At 41.3% G+C, this 21,124-nt stretch overlaps 3 protein-coding genes across 4 annotated transcripts; all 3 read right to left on the reverse strand.

The window, feature by feature from the left end:
• Positions 1 to 1,594: 1,594 nt before the first annotated feature.
• LOC4347963 (peroxidase N) lies at positions 1,595 to 3,283 on the reverse strand. The gene is made up of 4 exons (XM_015759526.3): positions 2,999 to 3,283; positions 2,704 to 2,886; positions 2,432 to 2,597; positions 1,595 to 2,137 (listed from the first exon to the last, which is right to left on the reverse strand). The coding sequence occupies exons 1-4, from the start codon at positions 3,218 to 3,220 to the stop codon at positions 1,728 to 1,730; spliced, it is 981 nt and encodes a 326-aa protein (XP_015615012.1). The 5' UTR covers positions 3,221 to 3,283; the 3' UTR covers positions 1,595 to 1,727.
• A 1,022-nt stretch (positions 3,284 to 4,305) lies between these two features.
• On the reverse strand, positions 4,306 to 6,123 carry LOC107277983 (protein NRT1/ PTR FAMILY 8.3). The gene has a single exon (XM_015758009.3). The coding sequence runs from the start codon at positions 5,768 to 5,770 to the stop codon at positions 4,478 to 4,480; it is 1,293 nt and encodes a 430-aa protein (XP_015613495.2). The 5' UTR covers positions 5,771 to 6,123; the 3' UTR covers positions 4,306 to 4,477.
• Positions 6,124 to 13,556: 7,433 nt separating this feature from the next.
• Positions 13,557 to 20,371, reverse strand: LOC4347964 (protein NRT1/ PTR FAMILY 8.5). Of its 2 annotated transcripts, XM_015758277.3 has the most exons (6): positions 20,263 to 20,371; positions 20,054 to 20,186; positions 15,925 to 16,024; positions 15,606 to 15,823; positions 14,967 to 15,502; positions 13,557 to 14,654 (listed from the first exon to the last, which is right to left on the reverse strand). In XM_015758277.3, the coding sequence occupies exons 2-6, from the start codon at positions 20,120 to 20,122 to the stop codon at positions 13,853 to 13,855; spliced, it is 1,725 nt and encodes a 574-aa protein (XP_015613763.1). In that variant the 5' UTR covers positions 20,123 to 20,186; positions 20,263 to 20,371; the 3' UTR covers positions 13,557 to 13,852. The 2 variants fall into 2 exon arrangements, with proteins under 2 accessions (XP_015613763.1, XP_066161137.1); XM_066305040.1 differs by lacking the exons at positions 20,054 to 20,186; positions 20,263 to 20,371 and adding an exon at positions 16,173 to 16,326.
• Positions 20,372 to 21,124: the final 753 nt, after the last annotated feature.

Raw genomic sequence — 21,124 nt, forward strand, 5'->3', positions numbered from 1 at the left:
GCACGTACTTAGTTGCCCTTTAAATTTAGTTTCCCACAGGAAGACGGACACACACAAGTGCCAAAAGGTAGCTTAGGATTGTGATGCACATCCAACCATATTAAGGCTAATAGCTAGCATACTTGTGTTTCGATGGAGACAATCTTGAAAAGACTAGTAACTGTTTCCCTCCGTTATAAATATGTATGCTCACAAAATGAACACATTAATTAGCCCATTAAAATTAAGTTGAGAGAAGTAATCATTTAAGCATATACTTCCTCCATCTCAAAATACAAGGCACAACCATTTTTTTTCTATACAAGACGTGCATGCATGCATACATTAACTATTACTTCTTGGTTTTTTAAATTTGGGTTATTTTAATTTCTCTACCATTAAGTCACCCAATCACATTGTTTGCATGTATGGATGTGGTTCAATTGATGAGGTGATTAAATTCTTTCTTAGTTTTTGTGTCACGAGTGGCTGAGCCTTATATTTTGGGATGAAGTAAGTAAATACTTTTAGTGCATAGTACTTCCGCTTCAATCAACACACGTTGTAGATTGCATTTGCAATTAACACGACTCTGATTAAGGTGAGTAGAAGTGATATTTTAGGATCGAACAACAATAACTAAGCCTATCAAAGAGGGTGAATGGTAGCTACACTAAAAAAAATTTTTAGTAGAATTAAAATTTACCCCAATCGATAGAGATCGGTCTGACCGGCTTGATTGCCCCGGTCTAACCGTTAGTCCATCTTGGAGAATAGCGTCTGTCGGGCCGGCGAGGATGGCGGGATTCCTTACCGTTGTCTGAGCCCTTGTGGTGGCGCCGTGGCAACAAAGTGGTGACGCGGGGAAAAGCGGCGGTTTCACCGGCTAGGAGAGGAGGGGGAAGGCGTGCGACGGCCGGTGATGGGCACGGTGGCCCGGCCATGGTGGCGCGGCGCCTGGTAGCGGCGTTGCCGCTTTGCCCCCCGGGGAAAAGGGAGATGGAGCCGGGCTCGGGAGGAGGAGTGTTAGACTTCTCCTTCCGCTAGCCTGGGAGAGGAGGAAAGAAAAAAAAATTGGGCTGTTAGGGAGGCAAAGTGGACTTTTTCCAGAGAGGGTGAATTTGGTCGAGGAGGCTGAGTTTAGGGGAGGTAAACATAGTTTTATAGAGTAAAACATATTTCACAAAGGAACAATCTTTTTAAAATAAGCTTTTCGAGAATAAATGAATTTTAGGTTTTTAACAAGGACATGGCACTGGAATAGGAAGAAAATTTCGAATTGGCAAATCCAGCATGATGCAAATTTTTCGCAAAGTTTTTGGGGATGAGTTTTTGAGTTCTCGGATTTTATTTGCGAATTTTTCAGGATGTTACAGTTAGGTACTCCTACCAATGTTGAACGTTTTGCTAGCACAGTACTACTAGCAGTACTCAAATGATTTGGTTGTCAATATTCTGCAAACACAACAGATGAAACTGTAGAGATAGTTGCAATCTTCAGATCATCCTGCAGCATGATATGATATACAGTATATGACCCACCCAATTTAAGGCACATACATTCAGTTCTTTTTTTCCAATGGATCACATCTTTGTTGACGATCAGTTCACAAACTAGTCACAATCACATCGTTATTACTTCTGCTTCTTCAAGCATTCATGTAACATCAAAACATAACACACATCGTCTCAATCGCCTTGTGAAAAGTACAAGAAATTTACTATCTTTTCAACACACTGAAGCTCAGTTAATTAACAACCCTGCAGTTCTTGCGAATCTGGCCGTCGTCACCGGTGAGTGGGCTGATGTTGCCCATCTTCACCATGGATCTGCCAAAATCCCAGAAGAACTTGTGGGCATCTGCGCTGTAAGTCTCCACCAGCTCCTTGGTGTTGGCGATGCCGTCGTCGCTGGAGAAGAGGCCCTGGTCGGAGGACAGGAGGCCTTTCTGATTGAGGAGGTTCTGGTAGTAGCGGTTGTCGAAAACGTAGGCGGAGGTGATGTCCAGCACGGTGGTCTCGTTGCCGTCTCCACCGGCACAGAGGCTCTGGAGGTTGGCGGCCATGGTGGCGTCCAGCGTCGGGTCGGCTGAGCTTGAGGTGGTCGACAACCGGTTGCTGAACAGCGTGCACCGGGCTCGTCCGATCGTGTGCCCTCCTATTGATGATCAATGAGTTTCAGATTTCCAGATCATTTAAAAGTTTATGAAATCTTGAAATGTGCAACAGATCATTTTATAATTGATCAAATATTATCTCTGACGGTTTCCAAGTTTTTACTGTAGACAGTATGAAAATTCGGAACTGACAGAGAGCATATGTTCCCTGAAACATGGGCTGCCACTGTACAGTTTCAGGAAGTACTACAGTGTAGGAAGAGGTTATCTTAGCATATAAACCAGATTCTGAACCATTCGTGCACCATGAGATGGATTGATCACTAGTGTGCTACCTGATAGGACGACAACATCGGTTGTGTCGAGGCCGACATCATTGAACTTCTGTATGATCGATTTGATGGGTTCGAACGGTGAAGGGAGGCCGTTGTCAGCTCCTGATTGATTTGCGACAAGACCATCCCTTCTACCGAGAAGAACGTCATAGTAAGGGCCTCCACTCTGAACAAATGATGAAATTTTAGCATACTTGAGATTTTCAAACAAAGATGTACAGTATCAGAAAGTGAAACAACAAGGACAATGGGTAGACGTAGACTGAACATACAAATAGTACTCCATAGCCAGCTGCAAGGGCTACAATGTCGGCGCAGGAAACAACTTCAGGGCAGATGTTCTCGAGATCTTCCTTTATCGCGTCAATGACTTCGAACCCTCTGACAGAGTTCTTGTTGGGAAGTGCAAATTTCTCGCCGTCGTCACCGTCCAGAAGGATGGAACCGTCACACCCCTGAAATGCACAACAAATTTTCAGTAATTGTGACACAACTAGTCAATTTAATATGTATGTAGAACATTCAGATAAAGTTCAGAGATGTGTGAAAAGGGTAGTTAATGTATACATTGACAAAGCAGTCATGGAAATGGAGCCTTAGGAGGGAGGCACCCATCCTCATCTCAGTCCTCATGGCAGCATAAACATGCTGCTGGACAACGGTGTACACATCAGGACATATGTAGTCGTAGAAATCGTCGGATAACTGGCATCTCGCACCCCGAGTATTAAGGCACAGTACAAGAACAGAGCATACAAGCATGAACCTGTAGCTGTAAGAGTACTCCATCTCTCACAGAAGTTACTGCCCTGCTCTTGTGCTGGTTGCACAGTCCATGTTTTCTTGCCATGTTCTTATAGGCGGTTAAAGCGATAGATCGATGAATTATACTATTTCCGATAGGCGAAGTCGGCATGATAGTGGGCGGCTGCGCATGCACTGGTCTGATGCTGCTAACTAGTTTTCTATCCAGATATTCCACTTTCTGAAAATGGCTACTGGAGCCTGGTTCTCCTTTCTGCTCTGCAATGGTGAAGTCACTAACTAGTGTAATGGAGCTGCACTTAGCATCCTTGCTTCCTAGTGCTAACCAGCTTTTTGTATCAAATCCAAAGTGGTAGTGGGTGTTCCAACCAGCTGAGAAGGAATTTTAACGTATCGATCGCAGTTTCGTGTTTGATTTGGGTATTGCAGATGTCTGAAGCATGATAAGATAAGTGGATTGTTCACTTGTTCAGTTAAGTAGTGGCAACGGTGGCATGTTTGCAATGTGGGGAAATTCATCTGGCCTATCAAAAGATTCAGATGAGGCTTAAAGTGCATTGGTGCTGCATACGAGTTGTCTCTGCATTACCAATTGAGTCCAGTGCAATGATGTAATCATGCATTAATTCATGCAGATAAAGCTTCTTCAGAGTCAAACTGATTTTTTTTAGATAATGGATTAAACTGGCCTCTACACCCAGAAAAGGATGTACACAGCCCAAATGCCATCCTAATCAATAAGCACTACAGCGAATGACTGATTGATTCAAATCCATGACCGAGCAGAAACTCAAATTTATCTCCTTTGCTGAAAGGTACAGGTTTTCTTGTACACGCTCGTACTGAAAAATAAAAGTAGCAAACAATAGATCAACTCTTTCACTTGTTTACAATAGAACCAAACTGAACTAACAATTTTGTCTTCAAATCTTTACATAATGGAAGAATCTATTACTCTTCAAATTAATGGCATCCTAATCGAAAAGCATTACAGAGAAATGATTGATCGAGAGTCATGTGAGATAAGAAATTCGGATGCACGTTGGTTTAGTTTCTTTTCTTTATTTACATGTTATCTGTCTTGCAATTTTGCCGGTTTTGCTACAGTCAACGTGGTCGCCATTTGAGCCGTAATTCTTTACTCCCAGTGAATTCACAGAGCTCTTGATTTCTATTCCAAAAATAACAATGAGAAAACATAAATTTTCCCGTGTACAGAAACTAAAGAACACATGAGCTGATTACAATTTACAGATTCACAATTCGATCAGCAATTCTCAATTAATTGATTGAATCCTTGTACTTGTATCGCTTTGCGCAGCAGATGAACACGACGAGGTTGATCGAGCTGAGGCCGGCGACGAGCCAGAAGAAGCGGTCGAGGTGGCCGTCGTCGATGTCGTCGGCGATCCACCCCGGCGAGCCGCCCCTCGCGGTGGCATGGGACACGACGGTGACGACGACGGAGCTGAGGTAGCTGCCGAGCGAGCACGTCATGTGGCCGAGCGCCGAGCAGAGGCTCCTCATGGAGTCCGGCGCCTGGTTGTAGAAGAACTCCAGCTGCCCGATGTGGGCCAACACCGCGCTGGCGCCGAGCAGCACGTATTGCGGCACCTGCCACGCGATGCTCACCTCGCCGGCGGCCGCCAGTCGCCTGCCCTCGACGGTCGCCGCGGCGGCCATGGCGGCGACGGATAGCGCCATGCCGGCGCCGATGCGCTGCAGCTCGGTCAGCCCCCTCTCGCTGCCGGTGAGCCGCCGCGCCGCGGGCACCACCGCGGCGTCGTAGAGCGGCACGAGGACGAGCATGGCAGCGGCGTAGACGGAGTTGAGCGACGCCGCCGGGACGGCGAACGCGACCCCGAGGCGGCGGCGCATGGCGCGGCCCTGCACCGGGAAGAGCGGCTGCTGGACGAGCACCATGCAGTAGACGATCCCGGTGGCCCACACCGGCAGCATCCGCACGATCGCCTTCAGCTCCTCCACCTGCGTCACCGTGCACAGCCTCCACGGCTGCGCCGCCGCCGACGACGGCACCGCCACCGCCACCGCCGCCTTGTCCAAGAAACTGAACTGGTCGGTGTGCGCCATCCTCCGCCCCTCCTCTGCCGGACCATCGTAGAGGACGAAGCCGTCGTGAGGCAGCACGACGTTCCTCTTCCTGACGGCGGCGACGACGACCTGGCAAGCTCGGACCACCTGGCTGCCACGAGGCTGGTGGTACCTGTACATGGCGGAGCCGAGGAGGAAGCTGGCCATGGCGAGGACGGTGCAGAGGGCCGGGACGCCGAAGCCGAGGAGCCAGCCGAAGTTGTCCTGCAGCCACACCACGGCGGAGCCGGAGACGAGGGCGCCGACGTACATGGCGAAGTAGAACCAGTTGAAGTAGGAGCTCTTCTTGGGCCTCTCCATGGCGTCGCCGCCGTCGAACTGGTCGGCGCCGAATGGCCCCACGCAGGACTTGATGCAGCCGGCGCCGATGGCCATGAGGTACAGCCCCAGGGAGAAGACGGCCGGCTGGGTGCTCCGGCTGATGACCGCCGGCGACGCCCCCGACAGCGCCATCGTTCCCATCCCCTGCAATCAGTGCATCGATGATCGATCACAAGAGAAGATTTCAAATTCGTTTGAAATTTGTCAGAAATCATTGGTCAATCTCTTTTTGTTGCCGTAACAAAAAATTGTTTAATCCATTGCCGGTTATCAAAATGCCTAGTAAGTTGCTACAGTATTATCGAAATCGGTAGTGGGTTTTTTTATTCTACTCTGGATAGCATAGTTATTATAGACTTACTTTGGTTATAGAATCTATATGTCATTTCTATTCAATACTTCGACTTATTTTTATTGTAGTATCTATGTGATTTCTATTCGATACTTCAGATATCCACCATTATATTATGAGGGAGATGAATCCCATAACTTCAATTTGAGCTTAACTTTTAGAACTCATCTTTGTGAAACATTTTCATAATTAATATTTTAGAATGAACAATTAGCATTGCAAATCATTTATTTGATGAAAATTAGTGTGGACGTTGGTATAAGTGCATGTCACTAGTGTAGGCCATGTTGCGGTATTTGTGCCCTGAAACGATTGTTTTGTCTGATTGTGTGGAGGTGATTTGAGATCAAACCTTAATTGATGGCAAGAACCGGGACTACGCTGCAGGAGGACCCGAGGCTTAGCATGGTCTACATGTCATGTAACAAGATCGTACTAGAGTCAGGATTCTTGAGGTCAACATCAGTCATAGGTAGGATTATTGGAAGTAAACTTAGGAAGCAATGGAGGTCGTGATGAGATTGGATAAGGTGTCACATGGTGAATGGACACCGTGCGAGAAGTCTTTGTAAATGGCTTTTGCATGTCGTGCGGTGTAAGTGCATGTGGTTGCGGAGAATGTTGGAAGAAAGAAGGGCATCCAGTTGCATGGCAGCTACAGTAAATGGAGTACTGTAGCTAAATATACATACTCTCTCTAATATTATAAGTTGTTTGACTTTTTTCTAGTCAAATTTTGTTATGTTTTACCAAGTTTATATAAAAATTTAATAACATATAAAATATCAAATTAGTTTCATTAAATTTAACCTTGAATATATTTTGATAATATGTTTGTTTTGTATTGAAAATACTACTATATTTTTCAATAAATTTGGTCAGGAAAAATTTCTATCAACTTATAATATAAAACGGAGAGAGTACGTAATGTGGATGGATGGCATGGTACATTTTTTGGGAGAGCAAATTAAGATGTGAACTATTGTCATTGTTAAAGAAAGTTGTGTGAAATCAACAAGAATGATTAAATCAAGCTTACGATGATGTAGATGGAGAAGAAGGCGAGGATGGTGCGGTATCGGCCGAGGCAGGAGTCGGCGACGATGGCACCGGCGAGGGGAGCGATGTAGCAGGTGCCCTGCCACATGCTGAAGTTCCTGGCTGCTTCTGCATTTCCCTGCCGCAATTGCGTCGTCAGGAATGTCACCAGGCTGTACTGCACCCCGAAGAACGCCAACTGCCCCAAGCATTCCGTCCCTGATGAATTCATATTTCACAACAAACCGAATTTCAATATGCAACTTATTACATGAACCTGCAGATCGATGCAACTGGTATAAGACAGGTTGAAATGGGAATAGAAGATAAGGAAAATTGGTGAAAACCATGTAGCATCTGTAAGAATTCAGAACATGGAGAAACTGAACAGGCAGCATGGCCGGATCCGTACTACCAATTTCAAGAAACTAAGTGAGCTAAATGGTATATTTCAAAATGCCATTTTTTTTATTTTAATAGCACAAGTATCATTTTTTTTTCATGTAAGGTGTTGTATGTTTACCAAGAACGAAAGCACATGCCCTCCAGCAACCAGTAGAGTGTTTGGATGCAGGATTCCCTTTGACATCAACAGATCCATCTCCTGTGTGCTGGCTTAGTTTACCCTGCAGCAACTGAACAATTGTTACCTACGTGCCACTCTGTAAATTCTTCATGTCTGTTCATCCCTAGCTGTCACTATATAGTAGCATCCATATCAGTAAATTTATATATATATATATTTCAAGAATTTTTCTACAACAAAATAAAATAAACTGTTGGGGCACAAACATATCTTCTTTCTTTGTTTTTTTTTTGACAGGAGAGAAAAGCACTGAACTCAACGTAACCATGAACACAACTTTGTGACAGTTTGGACTTGGGATCCATTCTCCTTGGAAAAAAAAAGGATAAGTAGGGCCGTTTTTAATTCATACAAAAATTACTATGCCCTACCATTTTTTTTAAAAAAAGAGGAAATGTGGTAGCTTCAATTGAAGCCAAATAATGTGGTACCAGTTTCTTCACCGTAGTATTAATATTTGACTTCATTATTGATCTAACTTTACCTACCCAAAATTTGTCACTACCAAAAATTTCTGGTAGGGCTTTAAAACCAAAATGGCCCGTCATAATTACTTCAACATATTCCTCATTTTTTGATGTGTATTATTCCTTTTCACGAGCATAGGTAAATTTGTAGCATACCAATAATATTCTTTTTAGAGTATTTATTTTTTATTACACGGTGACATATAGGGAAGAAAACGGTCAGAAAATAGCCTCAACCATTTCAATAACTTTTTTTCTTTCTGTACAACATAGTCAAAAACAGTAAAAATTAGAAATGAGAACGGTATCTAGAATATCAAAAAAATCAGAAACGAACGAGGACAGGGATAAATCCCAAACCTCACTGAATTACTGTTGGGAGCACAGATATATGTGTATAATATTTATGGACACCTTGATTGACACGTGACTTTGCCGTCATTCTACTATTTCTTTACATTTTCTTCCTCAAGAACTGTAAAAGCTGAACTCAAATACTCTGAATTACAATTTGAATTGTGCAGGTAGATTTATTTTTTCGTAAACGTGGGAAAAGAAAGGAATTAACCACATTTCTTTGGCACAAAGAAATTTATGTTAAGTGAAAAGTCATCTGAATATTTTTTGGAAATAAAATAGGAAAAGTGAAATAAAAAGAACAGTGTAGAAAGAGAAGTTGTTCATTAGAAAGCAGAAGCAGGCAGTCACCTCATTGTTAAGCCCTGCTTCATCTGCCAAAGCACCCGGTTTGTTTGTGTCCATGTGTCTTATCAAGTGCTGTATGAATGTTGTCTGTAAATGCACAATGCAACACAAGCACACATGATGCATCCATATATATACTCAATAATATATAAGCAAGAGACCATAAAAAAAACAATGCTATTAAGTCTATAACCAAGAGTAATGACTCTTTCCAAAAATAAACAAGAATGATGTTGTACAGGAGGTTACAGCTTCGAAGGATCATGCTAATGATCCTCATGATTGATCACCTGAGGACCTGAAACACACGAGATCGAATTATTGGGTTATTTATGATACTATTAGACTTGTTCACCTCATAATTTTTTTTCTGATGGAATTGTTCACCTCATCATTGATCACATAGTTAATTAAGCTACACGTATTGAGATATTCTTGATCGAGCTTGTTACAACCTTGCAGTTTTAAGTAGTGTTCGAACTGAATTATGCAATATCCTTATCCCAATCAAGATTTTCCTTCCCCATGGAGAAAAGTAGCAAAAAATATTGCAGAAAACTTCTTGTTGCTGATGACATAAACATATATGCAATTGCAAAGGCTTTCATCTAGAAGATTTAACCAACTTGAGGATATGTCTGTCTCAAAATGTGTTGTGTTGCAGCACTCGATATTTTGGAGACGACGACCCTGTGATAAAGTTAAACACAGGTTGTTTCATCGTGTTGCACTTGGCATAATATCTTGAACACATGCATACAGCAAGTAATGTTTAGTTATTGAGTAATTTTATTGTACTTTAGGTATTATGAGATACCAAAATTTTACACGAAATTCAGTGCCTTTCATTACTTTTTTTTCTCGAACGCGCAAAAGGATTGCACGTCAATATATTAGAAGAAAAGAATGTTTGTTACACGACGCAATGAGTCAGACCGACTTATGCCAAGAAAGGGGAGAAAAAAAAGACTAAAATAAAGAAGAGACGAAAGACTACTGTGACAGCTACACACAACTCCAAATAGCTGGGAGGGGGCAGAGCCACTACCTTCCCAATAGAACCCCAAAATTAGTGATACCAGCTAAAGATCAAAGGTGGCCCTCAGAGAGGATAGACTCAAGGACCTCCGAGACCGATGACAATGCAGAGTCAAAAACTCTAGAGTTCCGCTCTTTCCACAGTTGCCAAGAGACTAGGAGGACCATAGAATCGAAACTGGCCCGGAGATGCCCCGGCAAGCCAACCCTAGAAGAAGGCCACCAATCTTGGAGACAGCTACCTCGGGGAGGAGAGAGGGTAGTCCAACCAAGAGGCGACAGCACACGGAGCCAAACTTGCCGAGCGAAGATGCAATCGAGGAGGATGTGGTTCGCTGTCTCAAGCTCTTGACCACAGAAGGGGCTGGCCGAATGACTATCCAAGCCACGCTTTAGGAGGAGGTCGGCCGTCCAGCAGCGCCGCTGAAATGCAAACCAGAGGAAGAACTTGCATTTAGCAGGGCCCTTCGCGTGCCAGAGAAGATCGGCACAGGCAAAGGAGTGCTGGCCAAAAAAGAAGGCCTGGTACGCTGAACGCGCAGAGTAGCGCTGGTCGCTCGTCCAACACCAAACAAGACGGTCTCTGACACCCGGCGAGAGCTGAATTCGAAGCGCAGCATCCCAAATAAGAAGAACTGGGAGATGACAGGGACAGTGAGGGCCCCGCGGATGTCCGAAACCCAGGAGTTGTTCGCCAGGCCAGAAGCAACCGTGCGCGAACGGAGGCGCTGTGGCACAGCGAAGAGGAGGTCAGGAGCCAAGGAGGCCACTGAGCGGCCTCCATCAATCCAATGGTCAGTCTAGAAGAGCATAGATTCACCATTCCCCGGCATGAAGAAGGTGGACGCCTCGAACATGTCGGAGACAGACTGCTCGACCGGGGCCTTCAAGCCATCCCAATAGAGATGCCCGGAACGCTAAAGCCAAAGCCAGCGAACGCGCAGGGCGAACCCTGCCAACCTGAGGTTAGGAATTCCTAACCCACCGAAGGCCTTAGGACGACAGACATTCGTCCAGGACACCTGGCACTGTCCCCCATGAACCGCATCTGTACCCGTCCACAAGAAGACGCGTCGCTTCTTGTCAATAGCCTTAACAACCCAGGCAGGAAGGCCGATTGCCATAGACACATGGACTGGTATGGAGGAGAGAACAGACTGGACCAGCACAGAGCCACCAGCAAGAGTGGTGAGACGCCCCTTCGAAGGTGGTAGGCGATGAGCGACCCTGTCCACCAGTGGCTGAAGAGCCGCCTTTGGCAACTTGCGAACGGACAGCGGAATGCCGAGGTAGGTGCAAGGAAAATCAGAAATCGAGCAGGGGAAGCAAGAGTGAACCAGCTCCAGGTCCTCATCCGAGCAGCGGATCGGAGTAATCGAGCATTTGGCAAAATTGGTGCGCAGCCCGGATGCCGCACCAAAGACCGAGAGAATGCCCTGGATGAACTCGAGATCCTGCCGAACCGGGGAGAGGAAGAGGACCAAGTCATCAGCGTAGAGGGAGGCGCGGTGTCTCAAAGCGCGATCATTAAGCGGATCATGAAATTTGTCTTATAGTTGTTTCATCTAGTAAGATCAAATCAAAGAAACTAGCACAATGTTTCTTAATCATGTTATTCAGAAACAATGAGAAATATTGAAGGGCATTGGAAAAATGTTATTTAGTACTCCTTTGAATTGAAGGGGTTCTTTGTTTGGATTGAACGGTTTTTGGAGGATAATTGGATGATTCCATTTCCTATAGAATTTGCCACTATTGATTCATTTGGAATTAATGAAGGAATGGGGCATAGAAAAAGTGGAGGAAATCTATCTTTGCCATCGATTCCATAGAAAATTCATAGGAATTTTATATCCATTGGGACCTCTTTTATTGATTTCCTTTGAGAAGCCCAGGACAAATCAATGTTTGCACCTCCAAATGAACATAGTTTAGACACATCTTGAACATATAAAATATATATTATGCACAGTTAGCAGGAATTGATAAGTATTAATTGTTTGTTCGGCCAGATTATGTTGGACTAATTGGGGTAATTAAGTAGAACAAGTGGATTATGTTATAGCACTGTTTTCATGGGTAAATATATTCTCCCGCATCAATTAGCTAAGATGATATCTCTTTTAGATAATGAGCTAATTAAGAGGATCTGACCGGAAAAAAAAACAGTTGAATTAAAAACTCTAAGCCTAGTTGTTCCGTGTATAAATATATGCATGAACTGGTCATTTGAGTATCATATATATAGAGCACGATTTAATTAATCACGTTAAATATCGGGTCGTGTTTTTTATGCGTGTTGTCTTCTAATTTTGTCACATTAAGCAGCTGGGCTATCATTATTCTATTTTTTCTTTCCTTTTTCCACAAAATGAGGAAAAGGATGAAATATACAATCCATTGATCAAGCAAGGACGCATTTGCAAACGACCATGCCTACAATCTACAAAGATCATATAAAGCCAGAAGGTTTCATCGTGTTTATCTATCTTGCACATGTGAATCCAAAATTTGGAATAATTCAGAATGCAGAATATGGAGATACCCTCATAATAGATGTTGAAATATCTTTTCGCATGATTTACTCTTTCAATTCCGTCCACTTTTACTAACCTAGCTAGACTTATTCTAATTTCAGATAATCAAACTTTATACAGTTTGCCAATAATTATATGTATAGTAGTATTTAGTACCTACAAGCTATACCAAATTAATAATAGATCATATATCTGATTCACACAAACTATATATACTGAATTTATCGTACTCTAAGATACATATTGCAAATCAGAAATCACCCATCTGAGCAGTTCTTTACATTTTTCTCTTTTCCAAAATATCTTTGCATATTCCAAAGGGTCATGAATTTAGTGCAAAACCCAAAAGAACCATCTAGTTTGAAAATAATAAGATATAAACACTGATACGTTTGTTTTGCCTTTACGGTAGTCTTTGTTGGTAGTAGAAGCCAACCTAGACATTCATCTTCTCTAATCTAATGGATTGTATATATTTATAACGGGAAGGCTAAATGGCTGTCGAATGATTTTTGATAGCTAAATCATTCATGTTTTAATATATTCAGAACCGTTGTTTCATATGTTGTAGTAAAATATTACATGAGGTGATTTGATTGTGTTTCAGTCTTTTAAAAGATTGAAACATTTTCGATCTACTTGGTAAAACAACGCTCGATTGGCTTCGAAATTTGCATGATGGAAGCCTAAAAAATCATGCGAATCCCATATAAACTTTTTCTCGATGTACTCGGATTTGTTTCATGTTTTAATATATTTAGAACCATAGTTTCATATGTTATGTTGTAGCAAAAAGTTTCATGGGGTGATTTGATTGTGTTCCAGCTTTTTAAAAAGATTGAAACATTTTCAATCTACTTGGTGAAACATTTTCGCTCTACTTGATGAAACACTGCATGATGGAAGCCTAAAAAATCATGTGAATCCCATATAGACAGCTATTTATAACGCACATTACAATTACAAGAACTAAATGGGGTTTATGCAGATTTTTGCTAACCATAGATGAAGGTTTAGGAATAGGTCATCATTTGTGCCTGTAGGCTGGTGTAGGCTGGTGTTTCAGTTAGTTCTCTTGTTTTCCATCAAATTGCGTTGTGCAATTCACAATCGTTTTAATGCAAACTTCGTAATAATTTGGTTGTAACTTATTCAGAGCAAAGACTGGAATGGTTCTTCCATTATCTAAAATGTAGAATTCATAAATCAACAATTAGGATCACTTTTACTAGTGATAATAAGCAAAGGTACATGAAATTGGTTTTTTAGAATATTACAGAAATTAGAAAATGGCAAAGTATTTATTGTTGTCCTGCTGTTAATTAAAAAACCGACGTTTAAACATCTAAAAAAACCTCCGATGAGGTTTACACATATCACAAATAGCACATTTATAATTGATTCAACCCTACACTACATAGGCACTTCCAAGGCAATTTTATTACTAGGACTAATTAATTAATTAGCTGAAAACACACATACACAAAAAGAAATAAAAAGTCAAGTGGTAGGCAGCTTGCGTTTGTAGGTGGCAGCGCAGCAGACGAAGGCGATGAGGTTGATGAGCTGCAACGCCGCCATCAACCAGAAGAATCGATCGAGATGTCCCTCGTTCAGATTCTCCGGGATCCATCCGCCATGGCCGCCGCCGCCGCCGGTGACGGAGCTGATGATGGTGAGCATGGCGGAGAGGAGGTAGCTCCCGGGGGTGACCATGATGAGCGAGCACGCCTGGCACAAGCTCCTCATGGCGTCGGGGCTCTGCTCGTACGCGAACTCGATGTACCCAACGACGCCGAACACCTTCGCCACCCCGACGAGCACGTACTGCGGCGCCTGCCACAGGATGCTCACCGCCGGAGCATCCGCCTCCACGCTGCGGAGGCGCGCCGTCTCAACGGCCGCGGCGGCGGCGAGCGCGAGAACGGCGAAGACCATTCCGACGCCGATGCGGTGCAGCTCGGAGAGGCCGCGCTTGACGCCGGTGAGCCTGCTCACCGCCGGCATGAGGACCCTGTCGTATGTCGGCGCGAGGACGAGGATGCAGACGCAGGTGAAGGTCGTCAGCGACGCCGGTGGCAAGGCGAAGGCGGCGGCGACGTGGTTGTCCATGGCGCCTCCCTGCTCGACGAACAGCGGGAAGCAGGCCTCGGCGGTGTTGAAGATTACTCCGGTGAGGAAGATGGGGAGCATCCTCGCAAAGATCTTGAGCTCCTCCACCTGCGTCACCGTGCACAGCTTCCATGGACGACTAGCTGATGCTTCATCGGATGCAGTGATAGTGGCAGCTCGGTCAAAGAACCTAATTGCAACAATTAGTGATAAAAATTCATCAAATTTGATCTTGTGTTTTCAGTTCACTGAACAACTCAATATAGGTACGGTGAAGATTAATAAGTGATCACCATCTGTAATTTTGTAAGCTGAAAGTATGACTTTTAGCAGGATTCTACATTTCGGATTTAAATTTCCAGTTTCCATGCTATTGCATTCTAAGATTTAGAAAATTTTGTCGAAATTTTGTTAAACGACACCTGCCGTTAGCCCGTTACGGCAGATGATGCATAATGAATTGAGATCAGAAATTGATCAGAATTGGCAGAATTTAGTTTACCTGAGTCCATCAGTGTGCATCAGCTTCCTGCTGCCAACAATGGCAGACTCCTTCCCTGGCATCTCATAGAGCAGAGAGCTGTCACTTGGCACGTCCACGTGGACCTTGCGAAACGCCGCCACGACAACCTGGCAGATCCTAGTAAGCGCGCTACCGCCGGGTTTCTGGTACCTGTAAAACCTCATACTCGCAAGGAATCCGACAACGCCGATGACCGAGAACAGTGTAGGGATCCCAAAACCCAGTCCCCAACCACAGTTATCCTGAACCCACACTATAACCGTGCTCGCGACGAAGAACCCGCCATTGACAGCGAAGTAGTACCAGTTGTAGAAGAGCTCCTTCTGCGCCTTCTCTGAAACGTCGGTGTCGTCGAACTGATCGGCTCCGAATGTCGGCACACATGGCCATATGCCACCCAAGCCCAGAGCTGTCATGTAGAGGCCAAGAGAGGACAATGCCTCCTGAGGAAAGGTTGCCATTGATCTGTGCATGTTTGGTGGAACCACTGCTGAAAGTGTGAGTAGAACCATTCCCTGAAAATGTACAGTACATAACACAAATGTTCAGACAACTTAACTGATATTCAGACAACTTTGCTCGTATTCAGAAAAATATGAAAATGTTGTGATCTCTTACAAAGGTAAAGGTGGTCAGGGAGACGACGATTGTGCGGTGCCTTCCCCAATAGGAGTCTGCGAGGAACGCGCCGAGTATTGTGGTGAGGTAGCAGTTACCCTGCCAAGCAGCGATGTTGCTAGCAGCAGTGACATTGCTCTGTCCCTGTACCTTGGTCAGGTAGCTCACCAGGTTGGTCCCTACTGCGTAGTACGCCAATGCGCCGCAAAATTCGCCACCTACATACACCGTGCCAAGAACATGTTCTTCACTAGTTCAAAATGAACACTGAAATGTGATTGATGAACACTGAGATGTTGGGCAGTGTGTGTTATTCAACCTAGAATAGAGTAGCATGCCTTCCATTTCCCAGTGTGTGTTTTAGATGCTGGATTGCCTTTGACATCAACTGATCCATTGCCTGTGTATGGACCTTCCTCCTGCAACCAAGCACAAGCATTTGATTACTCCTACATTTGATTGTTAGGACACCTCATCAGATGAGCAAAAGAGATCATAGAATGAAAAGAAGTTGCAATGGTGAATTTCTCCAGGCAAATCAAGGAAATCAAAGAAAATGTTAGCAACCGGCTGGCAGCCAAACTCCCCGTCCATCCACTGCCGCTGCTCCTCATTTGCCATGCTCTGCTCGATCGCCGGCGACGAAGCGGACAGTAAGTTTTAAGGAGCTCCCACGATAGCATTAACAAGAAGCACTTGCCATGTCATTTGGCACGGAAATTCGTATCGTTAGAATATAAAAAGCAAACTGCTTGTGCGACACGATCGACAGTTGCAGCCTTTGCAGCAGAGATTAAGGTTGATTAAGTACACTTAATAGGTCGCGTGAAGGTTATTGAAGTGTAATGAGTCATCGTACTCAACTTTCAGCACGCCGACTTTCAGGGATCCTAGCAACTTTTGTGTCGAAGTAGTTGGACGGCCCGCGCAATTGCGCGGCTAGCATCAATGTAAAATTATATATTTTTACACATGATTTTATTTAAAATTATTATCCCCGTGACTCTAATAATTTTATAGTTTTTAAAAGCTATGGCAGTCGCTACCCCTTACTTCTTTGGCACATTTTTATTTGCTTACCCGATTTACCACTACTTCTATTAATCCTTTTTAGAACTTTAAAAATTAGGCCATATAGTTTTTAGAGTTCAGTGTCTTGTTGGGTTTCGTTTTCATAATTTTTAGAAGTATCGTCAAACATCGCCAATTTACTATTCTATGGCCCGTCTGCTGACACCTCTCTTTATTGTCATTGGGATTTTAAAAATCGAACACAAATATTGTTTGTGTTCTTTTTTACTTTCTATAAGTTTCACCAAATCGTTAGTAGCTTCGCCACTATACTTCTCTATATCCTACCCGCTACTTTCCCTCCTTATTGTCATTGAGATTTTAAAAATCGAGCATGATTATCAATTGGTTTTATTTTTACTCTTCATAAGTACCGCCAACCGTCGTGACCATGTTGCTTAACGGCACACCCATCGTCATTTCTCTTAATCATTATTGGGGTTCTATTTGGGGTTTTGTTTATAGGTTTTAGATATCCCATCAACCGCCAGCACTCTACTCCTTTACAAGCCTATTGCTTCTCCCCTCTTTATTGTCATTTGTTATCGTTCTGTTCTAGATGGACTGTTTTTTTTAAACAAAATTGCATATTTTTCATTCCGATAATTTTTATTTATAAATTATATTCCTACTTAAACTCTTATAATTATTTTTCTATTTTTGAAATATATTTTATTTGTTATTTTGAACTTTAATTCATCTCGCCATGTGTTCCAGATTGCCGCTTATTTCAATAGTCATTACGTTTTTATTAAAACTTCTAGTTATTTATAAATTATATTCTAATTGAGCTCTTATTTTTCTTTTTCTATCTTTTGAATTTATTTTTATTTTATATTTTAATTAATCTCGTATTGTGTTCTATATATACTATTTTTAATATTTTTTAATTTTTATTTTCAATTTCAATTGTTTCAAAATTTTATTCCTACTTGAACTATCTTTTTAATTTTTATTTTTCTAATTTTGAATTTTATTTGATTTTTTATTTTGAATTTTATTTAATATGGTATTGGTTTTTTATATGGACTATTCTTTCAATATTTACTTATTTTTAATTTCGAATTTTAGTTATTTTCAAATTGTATTCCTACATGAACTCTTCTCTTTTTTTCTAACTTCAGATTTAATTTTATTTTTATTCCGAATTATAATTTATCTCGTATTGGGTTCTTATATGGATTCTTCTTTCAATATTCCTTATTTTTAATTTCGAATTTCAGTTTATTTTTAAATTGTATTCCTATTGGACTCTTCTTTTTGTTTTCTAATTTCGAATTTTGTTTTATTTTTATTCCGAATTTTAATTAATCTCGTATTGGGTTCTTATATGGACTCTTCTTTCACTATTCCTTATTTTTAATTCCGAATTTCAGCTATTTTTAAATTGTATTTCTACTTGGAATCTCTTTTTCTTTTTCTCCGATTAATGTGGGAATTTTTAGCCCCCACTGCGAACGTGGTGTCTCTTTTCAAATATGTTTTAATAATATAATAGATAGAGAGATATATAGATGGCATAAATACTGGCTTTGGATCTAGGCAGATCACATTAGCTTTCTTCAGTGTTGTGTTTCCTGGGCTCTTCTGAAGTCAAATCGTTAGTACAAATCGATATTTATTGATTCCTAATTTTCAAAATTATTAAATTGACAGAAAGTAACGAAGACTTTTAACTCTGAGGTAGGGTTTGTTATTCCAGTTCAAAATTTTAGTAATTTCAGACCCCACCGGCAAACTTAAATATCCCCCAAAAATTTCAGATTTTTTCAAATATTTATGAATTTGATCAAAAGTTATTCATTAAAAATACATGTTAAAATTTCAAATAATTGCGTGCAAAGAAATACCAAAACTCCTAAGTAGATTGTTTTTTTTCGTTAGCCTTAAAACGATAAATTCTATATTTAACTTTCAACGTAATGTAGTTAATATCTATAATACTAATGAAAGAGTAAAGTGCACAAGCGATGCAACTCACATGTTGGCAGTTAGTGGAAGCTAGTAATACTTAAGTGGCAAACCGATGGTTGCAAGGGCCATGGAACAACAAACGTGAACTTGGTATCTTCCATGGCTCTCTTCGTCCTTAGTTCAGACCTCAACTGATTTTCTATTCATGTATCCCGCCCAAGGTTCACAATTCTGACGAAAACCGGTCGAATTCCATAAAATTTCGAAGCTTCGACAAGGCTCGAAAGTAAAAGCCGTATGAGATTTCGATGAGTTTCATCGAAATTCAAATTTGAATTGATAAAAAAGGAAAAAAACAAATAAAATCTTATAAATAGTATGATATTCATAGAACCTATTGGGATATAAATTTTTAAAAAAATTGATTTATTCCGTGTATTTACTGAAATTTACACTGGGAAAGAAAAGAATAACGAATTAAAAAAAGGAAAAAAAATTCAGTTTACCTCTTTTCTAGTTAACGATTGAAATTTCGATGATTTCGCTCGGAATTTCACCAAAGCCGACTGGTTTTCATGAGCTTATCGGTAAATTCAAGAAATTTGTATTCAAATTTTGGTTTATAAAATTTGTTCGGAATCTACCGACTTTCCACCGGATTTTGCGAAAACTGTCGTTCCGCTAGGGATGGGTCATGATTTCATTTGGCCCGTCCAAATAAGGCCTGAGTTACATTGAACGATTTGGAGCAATAGGTTGTTCTGGCCCAACAAAAATATAGGAATACTATCAATTATTGGCATGTAATAAAAGACATGCCAATACAGTGCAGTAGTCTATATAAATGTGTTCTTCAAAAAATTATTATAAACTTTGAAAATGCCAACAAATATGTTTTTTTATACATAAAGGAGTTTTGTTTATTCCGGAATGCCAGCATATATCGATAGCACATATAAGCTCGCAGCTTTAATTCTGCGTCTGCTCCAAATTTTTCTTAGCATGAATCAGTACATACCATAAATAATTTGAAACTTTCTGTATAAACGTGTGAGTTATAATATTCTGAAATACAAACATAAAAAATCAGAATATAAGCCAAAAACAAGGTTTTAAAATAATGTTCCGGACCATCACATCGATCCTAGGAAAGTAGGAATGAGTTATAAAAACGAACGGCTGCCCTTGCCCTTCCCAAAAGTACAAAACCATCCTTTCATTCTCTTGTTTTTTTGTTAAAAACAACTAGATCTGCCAAGAAAAAGGAAATCAAAGAAAAATCTCACCAACAAAGTTCAACTTTCTCATATGAAATATAAATCAATGCATGCAACTGAGGAGGTATGTTTAACCATCCGTCTCAATTCTCAAACAAACAAACGATTTTTTTTACCCTCGCCCAGAAGAAAAGTAGAAAACTAAGATGAAAGCAGAGACATGCATGAAAGGTTAGCAATGGTTACCTGCAGAGAAGGTGTGCCATTGAGGAGAGGAAGAAGAGGTAGTTTGGCGTCAGTAATGGAGCCTTCCATTGTGCCGACCCTGCTGTGGCTATTTTCCTCTTGTCCAACAACTCTGCCTCACAAGCTTACAGTCCTGAGAATCGTGGATATATATAAGCAATTCTCATTGTAAAGGTAAGATTAATTAGAGGAGCAAATAATGGAAGCACCTGAAGAAGAAGAAGAAGAAGCCTCAAAAGAAGGACATGAAAGAACGAGGGCCATGCCTTTTGTCATTCTTTTGCTGTATAATTAAAGCGAGTAGGGCAATGACTGACTAGAGCCTTCCATGTCAGTGTCTCCTTAAAAATGTGGAGGCTTGGTACTGTTTGGTGATCAGAAATCTGTGACCAGAGAGGAAACAGATCAATAAAGATGTGGTTGGTAAATATTTATTCTATGGAAATCATAGATGATGTGCTATTTGTTATTTTTAATTTTTAGATGAACTAGTCTTTCGAAAATTTTTAGATGAACTATAAAAACTTGTGGTCCCCTATATGGATGGATACTCATACAGTACATATTGTAACGAAATATTTATATATTTATAAGGTGTTGTGTGCTTCCAATTAAACAAGGTAGTTGCCAAAATATTTATGAATTAGTACTATCAATGTATGTCCTGGATTGGACCAATATGGCCGTGTTTAGTTCGTGTACCAAATTTTTTTTAAGTATATGAATACACATTTGAAGTATTAAACGTAGATTAATAAGAAAATAAATTACAGATTTCGCCTGTAAACCGCGAGACGAATTTATTAAGCCTAATTAACCTGTCATTAGTAAATGTTTACTGTAGCATTACAGTGTCAAATTATGGTGTAATTAGGCTCAAAAGATTCGTCTCACGATTTACATGCAAACTGTGCAATTGGTTTTTTTTATATTCACATTTAATGCTCCATATATGTGTTCAAATTTTTAATGTGATGGAAAAGTTAGCAGTTTGAAGAAAAAATTTGAATCTGAACACGGCAATCTCAAGTTGTTCCAAGATTAGCCATACGATCCGTAAGCTATTGAATA

The sequence above is a fragment of the Oryza sativa genome, chromosome 10 (assembly GCF_034140825.1).
Source record: "Oryza sativa Japonica Group chromosome 10, ASM3414082v1".
Classification (NCBI taxonomy): domain Eukaryota; kingdom Viridiplantae; phylum Streptophyta; class Magnoliopsida; order Poales; family Poaceae; genus Oryza; species Oryza sativa.

Bases quoted from the DNA above. Each gene is read 5' to 3' on its own strand.
- LOC4347964 (XM_015758277.3), bottom strand. From the start codon at position 20,122: ATGGAAGGCTCCATTACTGACGCCAAACTACCTCTTCTTCCTCTCCTC. The intron at 16,025-20,053 runs GTAACCATTGCT...GCTTGGTTGCAG, and splicing joins ATGGCACACCTTCTCTGCAG to GAGGAAGGTCCATACACAGG. The intron at 14,655-14,966 runs GTAAACTAAATT...TGTTGCAATTAG, and splicing joins ATGCACACTGATGGACTCAG to GTTCTTTGACCGAGCTGCCA.
- LOC107277983 (XM_015758009.3), bottom strand. From the start codon at position 5,770: ATGGGAACGATGGCGCTGTCGGGGGCGTCGCCGGCGGTCATCAGCCGG.
- LOC4347963 (XM_015759526.3), bottom strand. From the start codon at position 3,220: ATGGAGTACTCTTACAGCTACAGGTTCATGCTTGTATGCTCTGTTCTT. The intron at 2,887-2,998 runs GTATACATTAAC...TGTGCATTTCAG, and splicing joins TCCATGACTGCTTTGTCAAT to GGGTGTGACGGTTCCATCCT. The intron at 2,138-2,431 runs GTAGCACACTAG...GATCATCAATAG, and splicing joins CGATGTTGTCGTCCTATCAG to GAGGGCACACGATCGGACGA.